Genomic DNA, 15,132 nt, shown 5'->3' on the forward strand with positions numbered 1-15,132 from the left:
GGTGCCTGTGGCTCAGGGTGACTAAAGTAGGGAAAATCCTGTAATAAATCCTGTGTTTTAGGGTAGCACTGATAGAACCTGCAGTTTTGTTTAGGTGGTATAGAGCCTATATTTCTGGTGCCTGTGGCTCAGGGTGACTAAAGTAGGGAAAATCTGTTATAAATCCTGTGTTTTAGGGTAGCACTGATAGAACCTGCAGTTTTGTTTAAAATACTGTGTTTTAGGTGGTATAGAGCCTATATTTCTGCCTTACTTGTAGTCTTACTTATAGTCCCACCAACCCCAGGGACCACTATTCATATATAGAGACCCATATAATCAGGACTACTCAAATCAAGTCACTTCACAACCAATCAAGATGACCTTTATTCTATGCAATCACTGTGGTGCTTTAATTCCAAGACATACTATTTGGAGACTTAAGGCTTGCCCCATCTGTCTTCAACTTGCCAGTATTAAGGAGGAGCTCTGCAAACTTAAACAGGAATTGAATACAATTAAAGCAGCTTCCATCACTCCACAAAATCATACCAACTTACCACCTCAAAGAATAAAACAGCCCAGGAATAAATGGGTCACAGTAGGCTCAGGAAGACTGCGACATATAACACAGAAACATCCACCTTCACTAATATTACCTCTACAGAATTCCTTCGCTCCACTTGTGCACTGCGATACTCAGGAAAACAGAAGGGAGGTGGGACTTGAACCAATGAAGGAAACTCAAGAGAACAAGAGCACCCTAAGTACAAATAAAAAAGCCAAAAACAGAAAACTATTACTGTTGGGGGATTCCATCATCAGAGGCATTAACCTTGGAATACAGGGCGAGGAGACCAAAATAGTGAAATGTCTTCCAGGATCCTCAGCTACCAGGAGTTCCAGGCAAATACTGACTATAATTAAGGAAGAAACTAAGGATTTTAACACTGATGTTGTTATCCATCTGGGAACAAATGACCTGGCCAACAACTCCACACTTGCAGCACAGAAAGCTTTTCGGGAGCTTGGTGAGGGCGTGAAACCTTTTGTAAAGACTTTAGCTTTTTCTGAAATACTGCCTGCATATGGAAAAGGAGAGCAAAGAGTGAAAAACACAGAGGACTTTAATAGATGGCTCAGAGCCTGGTGTCATCAAGAAGGCTTCAGGTACATAGGAGGATGGGGAAATACATGGAAGGACAAGAAGCTATATTGCACTGATGGGCTACATATTACTACAGCAGGAAAAAGAAACCTTGCAGAGAAATTTAGACAATATTTTTCTAGGCATTTAAACTAGAAGGTGGGGGTGGTGTATGTATGAAGGACAATTATAGAGACCACCCCCGGCAAAAGAAAAGATGTGATAGTAGTAAAGGCTGCAACATAAGCAATATCAGCAACTCATTTCTTAGTATTGCAACGGAAAGTGAAACGACACAAAAATCCATACGAAAAAGGAGATTATCGCTGAAAAATAGCTGGAAAGCGATGACCACAAATGCTCGCAGTCTAAGCAACAAAGTTCATGATCTGCAAGCCCTGATATTAGAGGCAGATCTAGATATTGTTGCTATCACAGAGACATGGTTCAGTGAATCACATGGATGGGATGCAAACATACCGGGATATAATCTTTTTAGGAAGGACAGAGATGGTCATAAAGGTGGAGGAGTAGCTCTCTATGTAAAGATCAATATCCAAGCGACCGAAATGCAAGGGACCTGGGGAGAGGAAGAAGCGATATGGATTGCTCTGAAAAGAGAAGATGGAACTTCTATCTACGTGGGTGTAGTCTACAGACCTCTGACTCAATCGCAGCAAATTGATAAGGATCTGATTGTGGATATCCAAAAGTTTGGAAGGAAAGAGGAGGTTCTGCTGTTGGGAGATTTCAACCTGCCGGATGCGGACTGGAATGTTCCGTCTGCGGAATCGGAAAGAAGTAGGGAGATTGTGGATGCCTTTCAAGAGGCTCTGCTCAGACAAATGGTGACGGAACCCACAAGGGAAAAAGCGATATTGGATCTGGTCCTCACAAATGGAGAGAGTATCTCTAATGTTCGAGTGGGTGCTCACCTGGGTAGTAGCGATCATCAAACGGTTTGGTTTGATATAACGGCTAAAGTGGAGAGCGGCCGCACGATACTTAAAGTTCTAGATTTCAAACGTACGGACTTTAATGCAATGGGAAAGTACCTGAAGAAAGAGCTGTTAGGATGGGAGGACATAAGAGAAGTGGAAAGACAGTGGTCTAAGCTGAAAGGAGCGATAAAAATGGCTACGGACCTTTATGTGAAGAAAATCAATAAAAACAAGAGAAAAAGGAAGCCGATATGGTTCTCCAACCTAGTGGCTGAGAAAATAAAGGCGAAAGAGTTGGCGTTCATGAAATATTAAAAAACCCAAGAAGAAGAGAGCAGAAAGGACTACAGGGTGAAACTGAAAGAAGCCAAGAGAGAGATACGTTTGGCGAAGGCACAGGCGGAAGAACAAATGGCTAAAAATGTAAAAAAGGGAGATAAAATTTTTTTCTGATATATTAGTGAAAGGAGGAAGATAAAAAATGGAATTGCTAGGCTAAAAGATGCTGGGAACAAATATGTGGAGAGTGATGAGGAGAAAGCAAATGTGCTAAACAAATACTTCTGTTCTGTGTTCACAGAAGAAAATCCTGGAGAAGGACCGAGATTGTCTGGCAAAGTTACACGAGAAAATGGAGTAGATTCTACGCCGTTCACGGAGGAGGGTGTTTATGAGCAACTTGAAAAACTGAAGGTGGACAAAGCGATGGGACCAGACGGGATCCATCCCAGGATACTAAGGGAGCTCAGAGAGGTTCTGGCGAGTCCTATTAAAGACTTGTTCAACAAATCTCTGGAGACGGGAGTGATTCCTGGGGATTGGAGGAGAGCGGATGTGGTCCCTATTCATAAAAGTGGTCACAGGGATGAAGCAGGAAACTACAGGCCGGTGAGCCTCACTTCAGTTGTTGGAAAAATAATGGAAGTGTTGCTGAAAGAAAGGATAGTGTATTTCCTTGAATCTAATGGGTTACAGGATCCGAGGCAACATGGCTTTACAAAAGGTAAATCGTGCCAAACGAACCTGATTGAATTTTTTGATTGGGTGACCAGAGAGCTGGATCGAGGACATATGCTAGATGTAATTTACTTGGATTTCAGCAAAGCCTTTGATACAGTTCCTCATAGGAGGCTGTTGAACAAACTTGAAGGGCTGAAGTTAGGACCCAAAGTGGTGAACTGGGTCAGAAACTGGCTGTTGGACAGACGCCAGAGGGTGGTGGTTAATGGAAGTCGCTCGAAGGAAAGAAAAGTGACTAGTGGAGTCCCTCAGGGTTCGGTGCTGGGGCCAATCCTGTTCAATATGTATGTAAGTGACATTGCTGAAGGGTTAGAAGGAAAAGTGTGCCTTTTTGCAGATGATACCAAGATTTGTAACAGAGTAGACACCGAAGAGGGAGTGGAAAATATGAAAAAGGATCTGCAAAAGTTAGAGGAATGGTCTAATGCCTGGCAACTAAAATTCAATGCAAAGAAATGCAGAGTAATGCATTTGGGGATTAATAATAGGAAGGAACCGTATATGCTGGGAGGGACGGGGAGAGGGACCTTGGGGTGATAGTGTCCGAAGATCTAAAGGCAAAAAAACAGTGTGACAAGGCAGTGGCTGCTGCCAGAAGGATTCTGGGCTGTATAAAGAGAGGCGTAGTCAGTAGAAGGAAGAAGGTGTTGATGCCCCTGTACAGGTCATTGGTGAGGCCCCACTTGTGTTCAGTTTTGGAGACCGTATCTGGCGAAAGATGTAAGAAGACTTGAGGTGGTCCAGAGGAGGGCGACGAAAATGATAGGAGGCTTGCGTATGAGGAGAGACTGGAAGCCCTGAATATGTATACCCTAGAGGAAAGGAGGGACAGGGGAGATATGATTCAGACGTTCAAATACTTAAAGGGTATTAACGTAGAACAAAATCTTTTCCAGAGAAAGGAAAATGGTAAAACCAGAGGACATAATTTGAGGTTGAGGGGTGGTAGATTCAGGGGCAATGTTAGGAAATTCTACTTTACGGAGAGGGTGGTGGATGCCTGGAATGCGCTCCCGAGAGAGGTGGTGGAGAGTAAAACTGTGACTGAGTTCAAAGAAGCGTGGGATGAACACAGAAGATTTAGAATCAGAAAATAATATTAAAGATTGAACTAGGCCAGTTACTGGGCAGACTTGTACGGTCTGCGTCTGTGTATGGCCGTTTGGAGGAGGATGGGCAGGGGAGGGCTTCAATGGCTGGGAGGGTGTAGATGGGCTGGAGTAAGTCTTAACAGTGATTTCGGCAGTTGGAACCCAAGCACAGTACCGGGTAAAGCTTTGGATTCTCGCCCAGAAATAGCTAAGAAGAAGAAAAAAAAAAAAAAATTAAATTGAATCAGGTTGGGCAGACTGGATGGACCATTCGGGTCTTTATCTGCCGTCATCTACTATGAGACAACATATGCAAGATATTTAACTGCTTGACAAATGGCCTGTACCCATGGCAACCAGGTTTTTTTTCCTCCCTGTTCCAGCAAGTTACCTATGGCTAGCCGCAGGTAAGTCACCATGTCATTCTCTAGTTTTGGTGTTTCTCCTTTGTGAAATGGCTGTTCTAGCTGTATATGCTGCAAACTATGCATGTATTTCCCCTAAACTCCTATTTATTTTCCAGAAAAAAAACTCCATTGTTAGTGAGCCTTTTATAAAATACTTAGGAAATTGTACATGTTCAAACTTGGATATCCCTATTTCTAGCTAGACAACATGCTGTAAGTTGAACCAGACTTATATATGTGTCAGTTTACTAGTCATAAAACTTCAAGAAATAAGCTGACATCATGTGCCAAAGTTGTTAACATTTGCATGTCATATAATGTGTTCTTTTTTTCTTTGTTGAAGACTACTCTGATACTGTGAAGAAGATGAAGAGGATTTTTAATGAAAATCCAATATGTACTACTGCAGGTTATTTCACAGCTGCTATATATATATTTATGTATGTTGTTTTAGTGTTGTCTAATTCATAAAAATAGAAAACTTGAAGACAGATCAAAAACACAAGGTCAGCTTTTTTCTCCCTGTTTCCTCCTTATGTCTTGCCATATCTGCAGACTTACATTCATTTTCCAATCATTATGGACCAGATTCACTTCATTTTTTTATATAGTCTTGGACAATGACTAGTCAGATTTTCATGGGGAAATCCATTCTCTGTTATTTCTAGAAATAAGATGTGGTGATTCCCAATTATATGGCACTTCAATCATATAGCACTCAAAGCAAAGGTTGCTTTGGGTGCCTGCTTCCCTTTTGGGCTCATGTGCTTGATTATTCACAGACTGAGTCAAAAAGGGAAGCATAGTGCCTCTCTACCAAACTTGGCACCAAGAACGGTCATCTTGTATGCCAAGCTCTTGTATTAGCCCTGCCCACCTCTATCTGCCCCCATAAACTTGGTCAAATATTTTTTTAAACCCAGCAATATTACTGGCTATGACCATATTCTCTGATAATAAATTTCCACAGATTAACTGTGTATTAACTAAAAAATATTCTTCAAATTTGCTTTTCCTCATCATCCCTAAAGACCAGTCCAGATAATAGGTATACAATCTCCTGCTAGCAAGTGAAGACTGAGAACCACAAATTAAAATATGTCACCCTATAAATATCCTGTGCAGCATCTAACCAGACAGCATTTCTGAGTCTCTAGCAGCTGGCAGATGAGACATTCTGTGCAATCTGGATTTGGTCTCATAGGCCTTGCCTAGGACTGTTATGGTAATTTTGGTTATCTGTCCCCCTAGCATATTTAAAAAAATAATAATAATAAAGTAACTTTAGAAGACTAAAGATCTGGAAATGCTTGGACTGGCTGAGACCACTTCAGTGTAACTTCAGGGTGCTAAACTCAGCTGAGTTGCCATCCTCTCCCACTGAAATCTCCTTTGGAGCTTCTGGTGATCAGTGCTGTGGCTTTCCTCCCCTATTATTTGAGGAGTCCCCAATATTTTAATATGGAATTTTGAAATATAAACAACAGCTTCAGAGACACACAATTTATGCAAACTCAGAGAAAAAAGTGAATATGTAAAGTTTAAAGTCCCTTGAGTGTTGTTTCTGGGTAGTAAGTCCCATCAACAAATATAATGTGTAAAAAAATAGAGAAAGAAAATCAAGTAAGGGCTCTTCTACAGTTGTAGCAGCTGAGGGCAGAGTTAGACCCTAGTGCAAGTAGGGATAAAGATGATGGATCACAATCCTTCTGGGCTCAGTAAAGTATTTGGGTGACCCTGACCAAGTGAAAGTATACAGCTGCTAGCAGTGCATATTGTACGTTCTTACCGCCCCATCATTCAACTATCTTCCACTCCTTCCCAAATCTAAATGATATAATAGCACCACATTGTCCTACAGCAACTCTTCTTGTACACCATCTTGAACTGAAAAGGTATGACGGGATATAAATAAATCTATTATTATTATTATTATTATTACGGTGACTGTATCACTGGAGTTTCAACAAGTGGCTGCTGGTGTATGTGTGTTTGTGTGTGACGCAGCTGGTGGAGAAGTAGCATGAAGAAATGAATAGGATTGTGGCCCTGTCTGTAAACTGAATCCTGATATTGAAAGTGACCCAGTTCTGGCATAAGTAGCCACCATTTTGTGGGAGGTGCAACCACAGTCTCCTCAGGAATGGCACCAGTACTGAGTCTGATGGAGGCTCAGATGAATGCATACTTTAACTCTTAAATCCTGCCCTGCTACCTGGCTAGATCTTGGTTTGTCCTATCCATGTATCAGAAATGTCTGTGGAAGGACCTGGAACCTAGAGGTTGGTGGGGACTATTGGATCTTTTTAGCACATAAAGGACAGTGGAAAGTTTCCTTGGCAGGGAAGCTGGATAAGGTAGAGTCTTTGGTGTCTGCAGATTGTTTGGGCATAAATGAGGATCAGATAGGGATCCAGTGAGTGCTAAGCATTCCCAGTGTTGAGCGAGCTGCTTCATTGTGTCCAGGGGAGGAGTAATTTGTATTTCCAGTTCAATAGGCAAGACATTTTAGACAGATGGTAATATCCCTATAGCTATAGCTGTGTACATCTCAAGAAGGAATCCACTCTGCCTCTGTTGTACTTCACTGGGCTTCTTAGCTCCACCTACAGTTCTTTCCTTCTGCACGTGTGCCTACAGGAGAGTTTGTTCTGCTCTCCTCATTTTATTATTTTATTCAATGTATTTTCGTCCCTTTTTCGGGAATTCTAGAGCTTGTAGCATTTTCTCAGCTCTGCTTGCTTTGAGAACACAGATTATCCCAGGACAAGCAGGCAGGTATTCTCACAAGTGAGTGACGTCATCCGACGGAGTCTCGATGCGGACGCCTCACAAGCAGACTTGCTTGAAGAAACTCGAAGTTTCAAGTCGCCCGCACCGCGCATGCGTGAGTGCCTTCCCGCCCAGTGCAGGGCACGTCTCCTCAGTTCTTACTTTTCCACGGACCCGAGAAGTCCGTCTTCGACTTTCTGCATGAAGTATTTTGTAATCCGCCTAGAACTGCAAGGTACAGGCGGAATAGAAGTCATTAATGTAATGTAATGTAATGTAATGTAATGTATTTTCACTTGTGTCTTCTTTTGTTCGCGGTTTTGTTTTATATTTACTAAGAATCGCTATGTCCCGGCCTGCAACCGGTTTTAAAAAGTGTTCCAAGTGCCAGCGCGCGATTTCCCTGACGCGATTTCCTCATCGATGCTGTCTTCGGTGTCTCGGGCCTCAACATCTCCCGAAATCGTGTCGGCCTTGCTCAACACTTAAGTCTCATGCTTTCAAGCGTCATTGCATCCTGTGGGAGCAGCTTTTCAGCATGGAGTCTTCGATGGAGCTTTCGTCCTCGAGGGGTGCTTCACCCTCAACATCATCCGATGCTCTCCAGGCTTCCACAGCTTCTGCTCCGAGTCTCATCAAACCTGCCTCGTTTGTACCGGCTATGTCTTTAATGCTTGCTGCAGTGCCTTCCTCTGTCTCTTCAGGTCAGATAGCACAGCAGCCCATTCCCCCGGTGGTGCTTAAAGTGCCCAAGGCTTCTAAGTCCAAGCACTCTCATACTGCTTCGAGGGAGCACGAAGCCCGTGCAGGTGGTCCCTTTGGAGATGCAGATCCATGCTTGCCGGCTTCGTTCCAGATCTTATTAGAGAAGCAATTCATTCAGCTCTTTACTACTTTTTCACAAGCTGCTTTCACAAATCCAGCCTGGGCATTCGGAGGTCTCCCGCGAGGTCGAGCCTCCTCCTGTGCCTCAGTCGCATGCACACTGTTTGCAGGGAGCAGAGTCTCTGCGAGTGTCTGGTCTGGCATCTCGGCATGCATCGCAAGGAGCAGAGTCTTTGCCCATGCCTCCATTGGAACCCTTACACTCGATGCAAGGAGTAGAGTCTTTGCGAGTGCCTCGAGGTTCTTCCATTCAGCCTCTTCTGCTTCGTTCCACAGCCTCAAGCCCTATCCATTCTCTGGGGACTTTGACTGGGACACACTCTCCTCGATTGTTAAGGCCTGCTTCTAGGCACAGCTCGCATCATAGATCGAGGCATTCTTCAAAGCATTCATCCAGGCATGCCTCACCTCATCGGAAGCAGCCTTTTCTTCAATATTCTCCACCGCCTACATCTCGAAGACCCGGTGGGTTCTTTTTCTCCATCCAGATCTCCTTCTTCACTGGAGCAAGCTGTCAGGAGGCCTACACACACATTCCCATCCAGCCGGCCTCACGTCAATTCCTCAGATTTCGGGTGGGAAATCTTCATTATCAATACAGAGTGCTCCCTTTCGGCCTGGCCTCGTCACCCAGAGTCTTCACTAAGTGCCTGGTAGTGGTGGCCGCTGCGCTCAGGAACCATGGTTTTCAGGTGTTTCCCTACCTGGACGACTGGCTCATCAAGGATTCCACATCTCAAGGAGTCGTCTAGCGACCCAGCGGACTATCTGGTTCCTGCAGAGTCTGGGATTCGAAATCAACTTTCCAAAATCCCATCTCCAGCCTACTCAGACTCTTCCATTCATCGGAGCTGTTCTGGATACTGTCCAACTCAGAGCGTTCCTTCCTCAACAACGTCTGGAGGCTCTTCTCCATCTTTGTCATTCAGTCTCCTCTCGCCCGTCCATCTCGGCGAGACACATGATGATTCTTTTGGGTCACATGGCTTCCACAGTACATGTGACTCTTTTTTCCAGACTTCACCTCAGAATTCCTCAGTGGACCCTGGCATCTCAATGGACGCAGGTTTCCAACCCTCTGACTTGACACATCCAGGTCACTCCTGCTCTGACACAGTCTCTTCGCTGATGGATGCTCTCTTCCAATCTATCCAGAGGCTTACTTTTTCACATGCCACCCCATCAGAAGGTTCTCACAACCGATTCTTCAATTTACGCTTGGGGGGCTCATCTAGATGGTCTCCGTACCCAGGGCTGGATCGTCAATGTCACATCAATCTCCTGGAACTCAGGGTGATTTTCAATGCGCTCACTGCTTTTCAACATCTTCTTCACGACCGTGTAGTCCTCATTCGAACAGACAATCAGGTCGCCATGTATTATGTCAACAAACGGAGGCACGTCTGTCAGGAACCTCTGAAAGTATGGAATTGGGCAATTCGCCACAACACCTTCCTCCAAGCTGTCTACATTCAGGGGGCGGACAACACCTTAGCAGACAACTTAAGTCGTCTTCTACAGACTCACGAATGGACTCTCCATTCCAAGTCTCTTCATCACATCTTCTCTCAGTGGGGAACGCCTCAGATAGATCTCTTTGCAGCCCCCCACAACTTCAAACTTCCTCAGTTCTGCTCCAGGATCTACACTTCTCATCGCATCGAGGCGGATGCTTACCTTCTGGACTGGACGAATCTCTTTCTATATGCGTTTTCTCCATTTCCTCTCATCCAAAAGACGCTGGTCAAGCTGAAGACCGACCGTGCCACCATGATTCTGATTGCTCCTCGGTGGCCCAGACAACCCTGGTACTCCCTTCTTCTTCAACTCAGCAGCAGGGAGCCATACCTACTTCCAGTTTTTCCCTCTCTGCTTACACAGCATCAGGGATATCTGCTTCATCCCAACCTGCAGTCTCTCCACCTGACAGCTTGGTTCCTCTCAACGTAGCTCCTCTACAGTTTTCTCAATCTGTGAGGGATGTTTTGGAAGCTTCACCGAAGCATTGTCTAGTTGTAACTAGACAATGCTATCACCAAAAATGATCTAGATTTTCTACTTGGTGTTTTTCTCATCATCAGGAACCTCAACATTCCTCCTTATCTTCAGTTTTGGACTATCTTTTGCACCTTTCTCATTCTGGCCTCAAGTCTACATCGATACGAGTCCATCTTAGTGTAATTGCGGCTTTCCATCAGCCTCTGGAAGGGAAACCCCTCTCTGCTCAGCCTGTGGTTGCCAGATTCATGAAAGGACTTTTCAATGTCAATCCTCCTCTCAAACCACCTCCTGTGGTTTGGGACCTCAATATTGTTCTTTCTCAGCTCATGAAACCTCTATTTGAACCAATTGACAAGGCTCATCTGAAGTATCTCACTTGGAAAGTGGTGTTTCTCATTGGTCTCACTTCTGCTCGACAAGTCAGTGAGCTTCAAGCGTTGGTTGTGGATCCACCTTTTACAGTGTTATATCATGACAAGGTGGTTCTTCGCACTCATCCGAAATTCCTTCCTAAAGTAGTCTCGGAATTTCATCTCAACCAATCCATTGTTCTTCCAGTGTTTTTTCCGAAGCCTCATTCTCATCCTGGAAAATCAGCTCTTCATACTCTGGACTGTAAACGTGCTTTGGCTTTCTATTTGGAATGCACTAATCCACACAGAACTGCTCCTCAACTTTTTGTCTCCTTTGATCCGAACAAGTTGGGACGTCCTATCTCTAATCGTACCATCTCCAATTGGATGGCGGCTTGTATCTCATTCTGCTATACCCAGGCTGGATTACCTCTTCACAATAAAGTTACAGCCCATAAGGTCAGAGCAATGGCAGCTTCTGTGGCTTTTCTCAGATCTACACCTATTGAGGAAATTTGTAGAGCTGCTACTTGGTCCTCGGTTCATACCTTCACTTCTCATTATTGTCTGGATACTTTCTCCAGACGGGATGGACAGTTTGGCCAAACAGTATTGCAAAATTTATTCTCCTAAGTTGCGAACTCTCCCACCATCCCACTTAGGTTAGCTTGGAGGTCACCCACTTGTGAGAATACCTGCCTGCTTGTCCTGGGATAAAGCACAGTTACTTACCGTAACAGTTGTTATCCAAGGACAGCAGGCAGCTATTCTCACATCCCACCCACCTCCCCGGGTTGGCTTATCTGCTAGCTATCAGAACTGAGGAGATGCGCCCTGCGCTGGGCGGGAAGGCACTTGCGCATGCGCGGTGCGGGCGACTCGAAACTTCAAGTTTCATCAAGTAAGTCTGCTTGTGAGGCGTCCGCATCGAGGCTCCGTCGGATGACGTCACCCACTTGTGAGAATAGCTGCCTGCTGTCCCTGGATAACAACTGTTACGGTAAGTAACTGTGCTTTTTGGTCTGTAGCTGACAAGCCGATTCCACTGAGTACTTGTTAGCTAGTCTTCATAGTTTTCTCCAAAGCTCAGGGCCATTCCAGAAGTGGGCTCACCTACTGCTAAGCAGGGGGTCAAGCGCAGGATGTAAGGTGCCCTTAGGAGGCTCGATAGTGTCTCGTAAGGTGCTGGCTGCATCTTCTTGCCTCTGCCCATCCTGGTGCACATACATTGGTCCACAGGGGTGGAGTTGCAGTCAGACATGGGGTCTGACTGGCAGCCCAAAGATCAGCTTTGCAGAAGCATTCCCATTATTGAGGCAGTAAATTTCCCATTCAACTACTGTGAGAGAGATGAGACAGACCACATCACAAATCTTTTGTCAGGTCACAGTGAGTACAGGCGAGATGAATCGGAGGAGATTGGAAAAGTGGGGTTTTAAGTGTTTCTGCATGTTTCCCTGTGCTCTCCCTCCTGAAAAATCCTACAATTGCTGTTGTTAGCCTTTTTTTCTAAAGCTCCCTGCTTCTCCAAAACTGCAAATTTTGCCTAAAAATTTGCTGGGATGGAGTCTTGGACTCTCTTCATGTGGATTCTTGCCAGAATTGTGCAAAATTAGCGCTTTTAGAGTGTACAGTGGTACCTTGGATTATCCCAGGACAAGCAGGCATGATATTCTCACATGTGGGTGACGTCATCTACGGAGCCCCAGCGCGGACAGCTTTTCAAGCAAACTTGATAGAAGTTTCAAGTTTGCACACTGCACCACGCATGTGCTAGCCTTCTTGCCCACTAGAGGGCGCATCCCCACCTCGTGGTCCTCAGTTCAATTTCATCTGCGGAGCCAGAAGCCCTGTGGAAAAATTGTGCTCGTGTTGCCTTCTGTCGCCGCGGCTGTGTACGGTTTTTCGACGCGGTCGCTGCGTTTGTATTGTGTTTTTTCTTTCTAGTTTCGTTTTCTCAAAAAAAAAAAGTTTATTTTTTCCGTCGCTCCGGGGGCTCCCGGTACCCGCGGCCGAGGAACCTCGTCTGTTCCCGGCCTCTTTTTGGGCCCATGTCCCGGCCCGTTACGGGATTTAAAAAGTGCGGTCGGTGTGAAAGACTCTTGTCGATCACAGACCCTCACCGGTGCTGTTTACGGTGCTTGGGGCCCCAGCACCCTACAGCCTCGTGTCCTAAGTGTGCCACCTTCCAGAAGAGGGCTCTCACACACCGCAAGGCCCGCATGGCGGAACTTTTTGCCGTCGAGACCCCGTCGGGGAAGGCCTCGAGTTCGGCCTCGGCTTCGGCCCCGGCCTCGATCTCGGCCTCGAACTCGGCTTCGGGCCCTTCTGCCTCGCCTCGTCCCTCGCTGCCCTCGAAGCCGGTTGCCTCGTCCAAGCAGGCCTCGGGTAAGTCTCCACTTCCCTCCTCAGCTCCAGGATCATCCAGGAAGCCATCCTCGGGCCCCGCGACGGCGGGTGGGTCTGCCTCCGTCCAGCCCAAGGTGTCCAAGTCGATAGCCCCGAGGGAATACTCGAGACCGAGGTCGCCCTCTGAGGAGCATCGACAGGTGTTGCCGCCGGGGCTGTCGATCCCGGCGTTTCAGGACTTGCTCCGGGCTTTGATCGCCTCGGAGCTGTCCGGGGCCATTGAGCACCTGCAGCAGGCTTCGGCCTCGACTGCCTCGGTCTCGGCGGCCCCACAGTTGGCGACCTCGGCCTCGGGTACCGGGGCTTCAGCTACCGAGGCACCTATAGCCTCGACCTCGGCGTTGCCCTCGGACCCGGCCTCGGTGGGACAGCCTGAGCGTAGTGTGCGGTCCCGGGACAAGCTGCGCCGGGTGCCGAGGATCTCTTCCACCTCGTCTTCGAGGTCCTCGCGGGGCTCCTCGCCTGCGGGCAGGCCTCGGGCGAGGCGCCGCCCGAGGAAGGCCAAGCGGTCTCGGGCCTCGCCTCGGAGGCGCGGCCGCTCGTCGCCGCCCGGGGGCGATTCCCTGTGAGTCGAGGAACTCCGCTTGGATAACCCCAGGCTTTTTCGTTCCCAGATCGGGGAGAGTTCCCGTGCCTCCTCGCCGGGGCGGAAGGGACGGGCCTCGATACCCCGTACCCCGGGGGGGTCCCCTAGGGACTCTTTGAGGCGAGCTCGGTCCCCGACCCCTTCGAGGTCACGGAATTGTGCCTCGTGGGGATCGGGGTCGGGTAGGGAGCCGAGGTACTCCCACCAGGCCTCTCCCTTCGGCTCGGCGGGGAGATCTCGGACACCCTCTCCTCCGGCGAGGCCTTCGTCTTTTTCGAAGTTCGTGCACGATATGGCGGGGGCCTTGGGGGTCGACTTGTTAGCGGGGTCCCATCACACTAAGGAATTTTTAGAAGAGCAGGATCTTCCCGCTCCCCCTCGGGAATCTCCTCGCCTCCCGCTGAACAAGGTCCTCCATCAGACCTTCCTAAAAAATTTGGAAGCCCCTCTTACAGTCGCGGTAGTGCCCACCAAGATGGAGTCGAAGTACCGGACCATTCCTCCTAAGGGGTTCGAAAAGGGACAACTCTCGCACCAATCGCTCCTGGTGGAGTCGGCGCTTAAGAGGTCGCAACCTTCCAGGGTCTCTGCTGCGGTCCCGCTTGGGAGGGAAGGTCGGACCCTCGATAAATTTGGCCGTCGCCTTTATGCGAATTCTCTGATGGCGACGAGGGTCCTGAATTATGCTTTTTCCTATTCGTCATATTTAAGAGCAATGGTGAAGGACCTTCCCGGGTTCCAGGAGGTGATCCCGGATTCTCATAGGGACAGGTTCGCCACCTTTATGTCGAACCTGTCCCAACTGTGCCTGTATCTGTTCCATGCGGTATACGACGCATTTGAACTCGCCTCGAGGGTATCGGCCTGTGCTGTAGCTATGCGCCGGCTGGCGTGGCTGCGTACCCTCGAGATGGACCCCAACCTGCAGGAGCGATTGGCTAATTTGCCCTGCGTGGGGTCGGAGTTATTCGACGACTCCTTGGAGGCGGCGACCAAGAGGCTTTCGGATCAAGAGCGCTCTCTTGCCTCCCTGGTGCGCCCGAAACCTAAGGCCCCGCCGCAAAGGCCTTTTTGGCAGCCCCCGAGACGTTATCCTCAAAAGACTACACCGGCCTTTTCCAGGCCTCCACCCCGGCGCCCACCCCAACAGGGTAGGGGAGGTCCCTCCAAGCCCGCCGCGCAGGGAACATCCAAGCCTGCGCCGTCCTTTTGACGGGATGGGCGGTTGGGGGCGGGCCCCCACCGCAATTTCGCTAAACCCCCTTCCCATCGGGGGTCGACTCCAGGCTTTTGCCGGGGCTTGGACAGAGATCACGTCAGACGCATGGGTGCTCCGGACCGTCTCAGAGGGCTATTCGCTCAACTTCTCCGTGCAGCCTCCAGACATGCCACCCGGGGCTTGCCCGCCCAATCTGAGCCAGTTGGCCCTGCTCCGGGACGAAGCCAGGGCCTTGTTGAGCCTACGGGCAGTCGAGGTTGTGCCTCTCGACCAGAGGGGTCGGGGGTTTTACTTCCGTTACTTTTTGGTCCCGAAAAAGACC

General features: G+C 47.9%; 1 protein-coding gene across 2 annotated transcripts in view; it reads left to right on the top strand.

The window, feature by feature from the left end:
• SPATA22 (spermatogenesis associated 22) overlaps positions 1-15,132 on the top strand; it is an 84,267-nt gene that overhangs the window by 19,553 nt on the left and 49,582 nt on the right. Inside the window, exon 3 of one of the 2 annotated variants that reach the window (XM_033922469.1) lies at positions 4,929-4,994. The exons of the other annotated variant lie outside the window; for it this stretch is intronic. Within the exon in view, the coding sequence (XP_033778360.1) occupies positions 4,952-4,994 (43 nt within the window). The 5' untranslated portion in view covers positions 4,929-4,951. The remainder of the gene's footprint in view (positions 1-4,928; positions 4,995-15,132) is intronic. 2 annotated transcript variants of the gene reach the window in all.

The sequence above is a fragment of the Geotrypetes seraphini genome, chromosome 15 (genome assembly GCF_902459505.1).
Source record: "Geotrypetes seraphini chromosome 15, aGeoSer1.1, whole genome shotgun sequence".
In the NCBI taxonomy this organism is placed as follows: domain Eukaryota; kingdom Metazoa; phylum Chordata; class Amphibia; order Gymnophiona; family Dermophiidae; genus Geotrypetes; species Geotrypetes seraphini.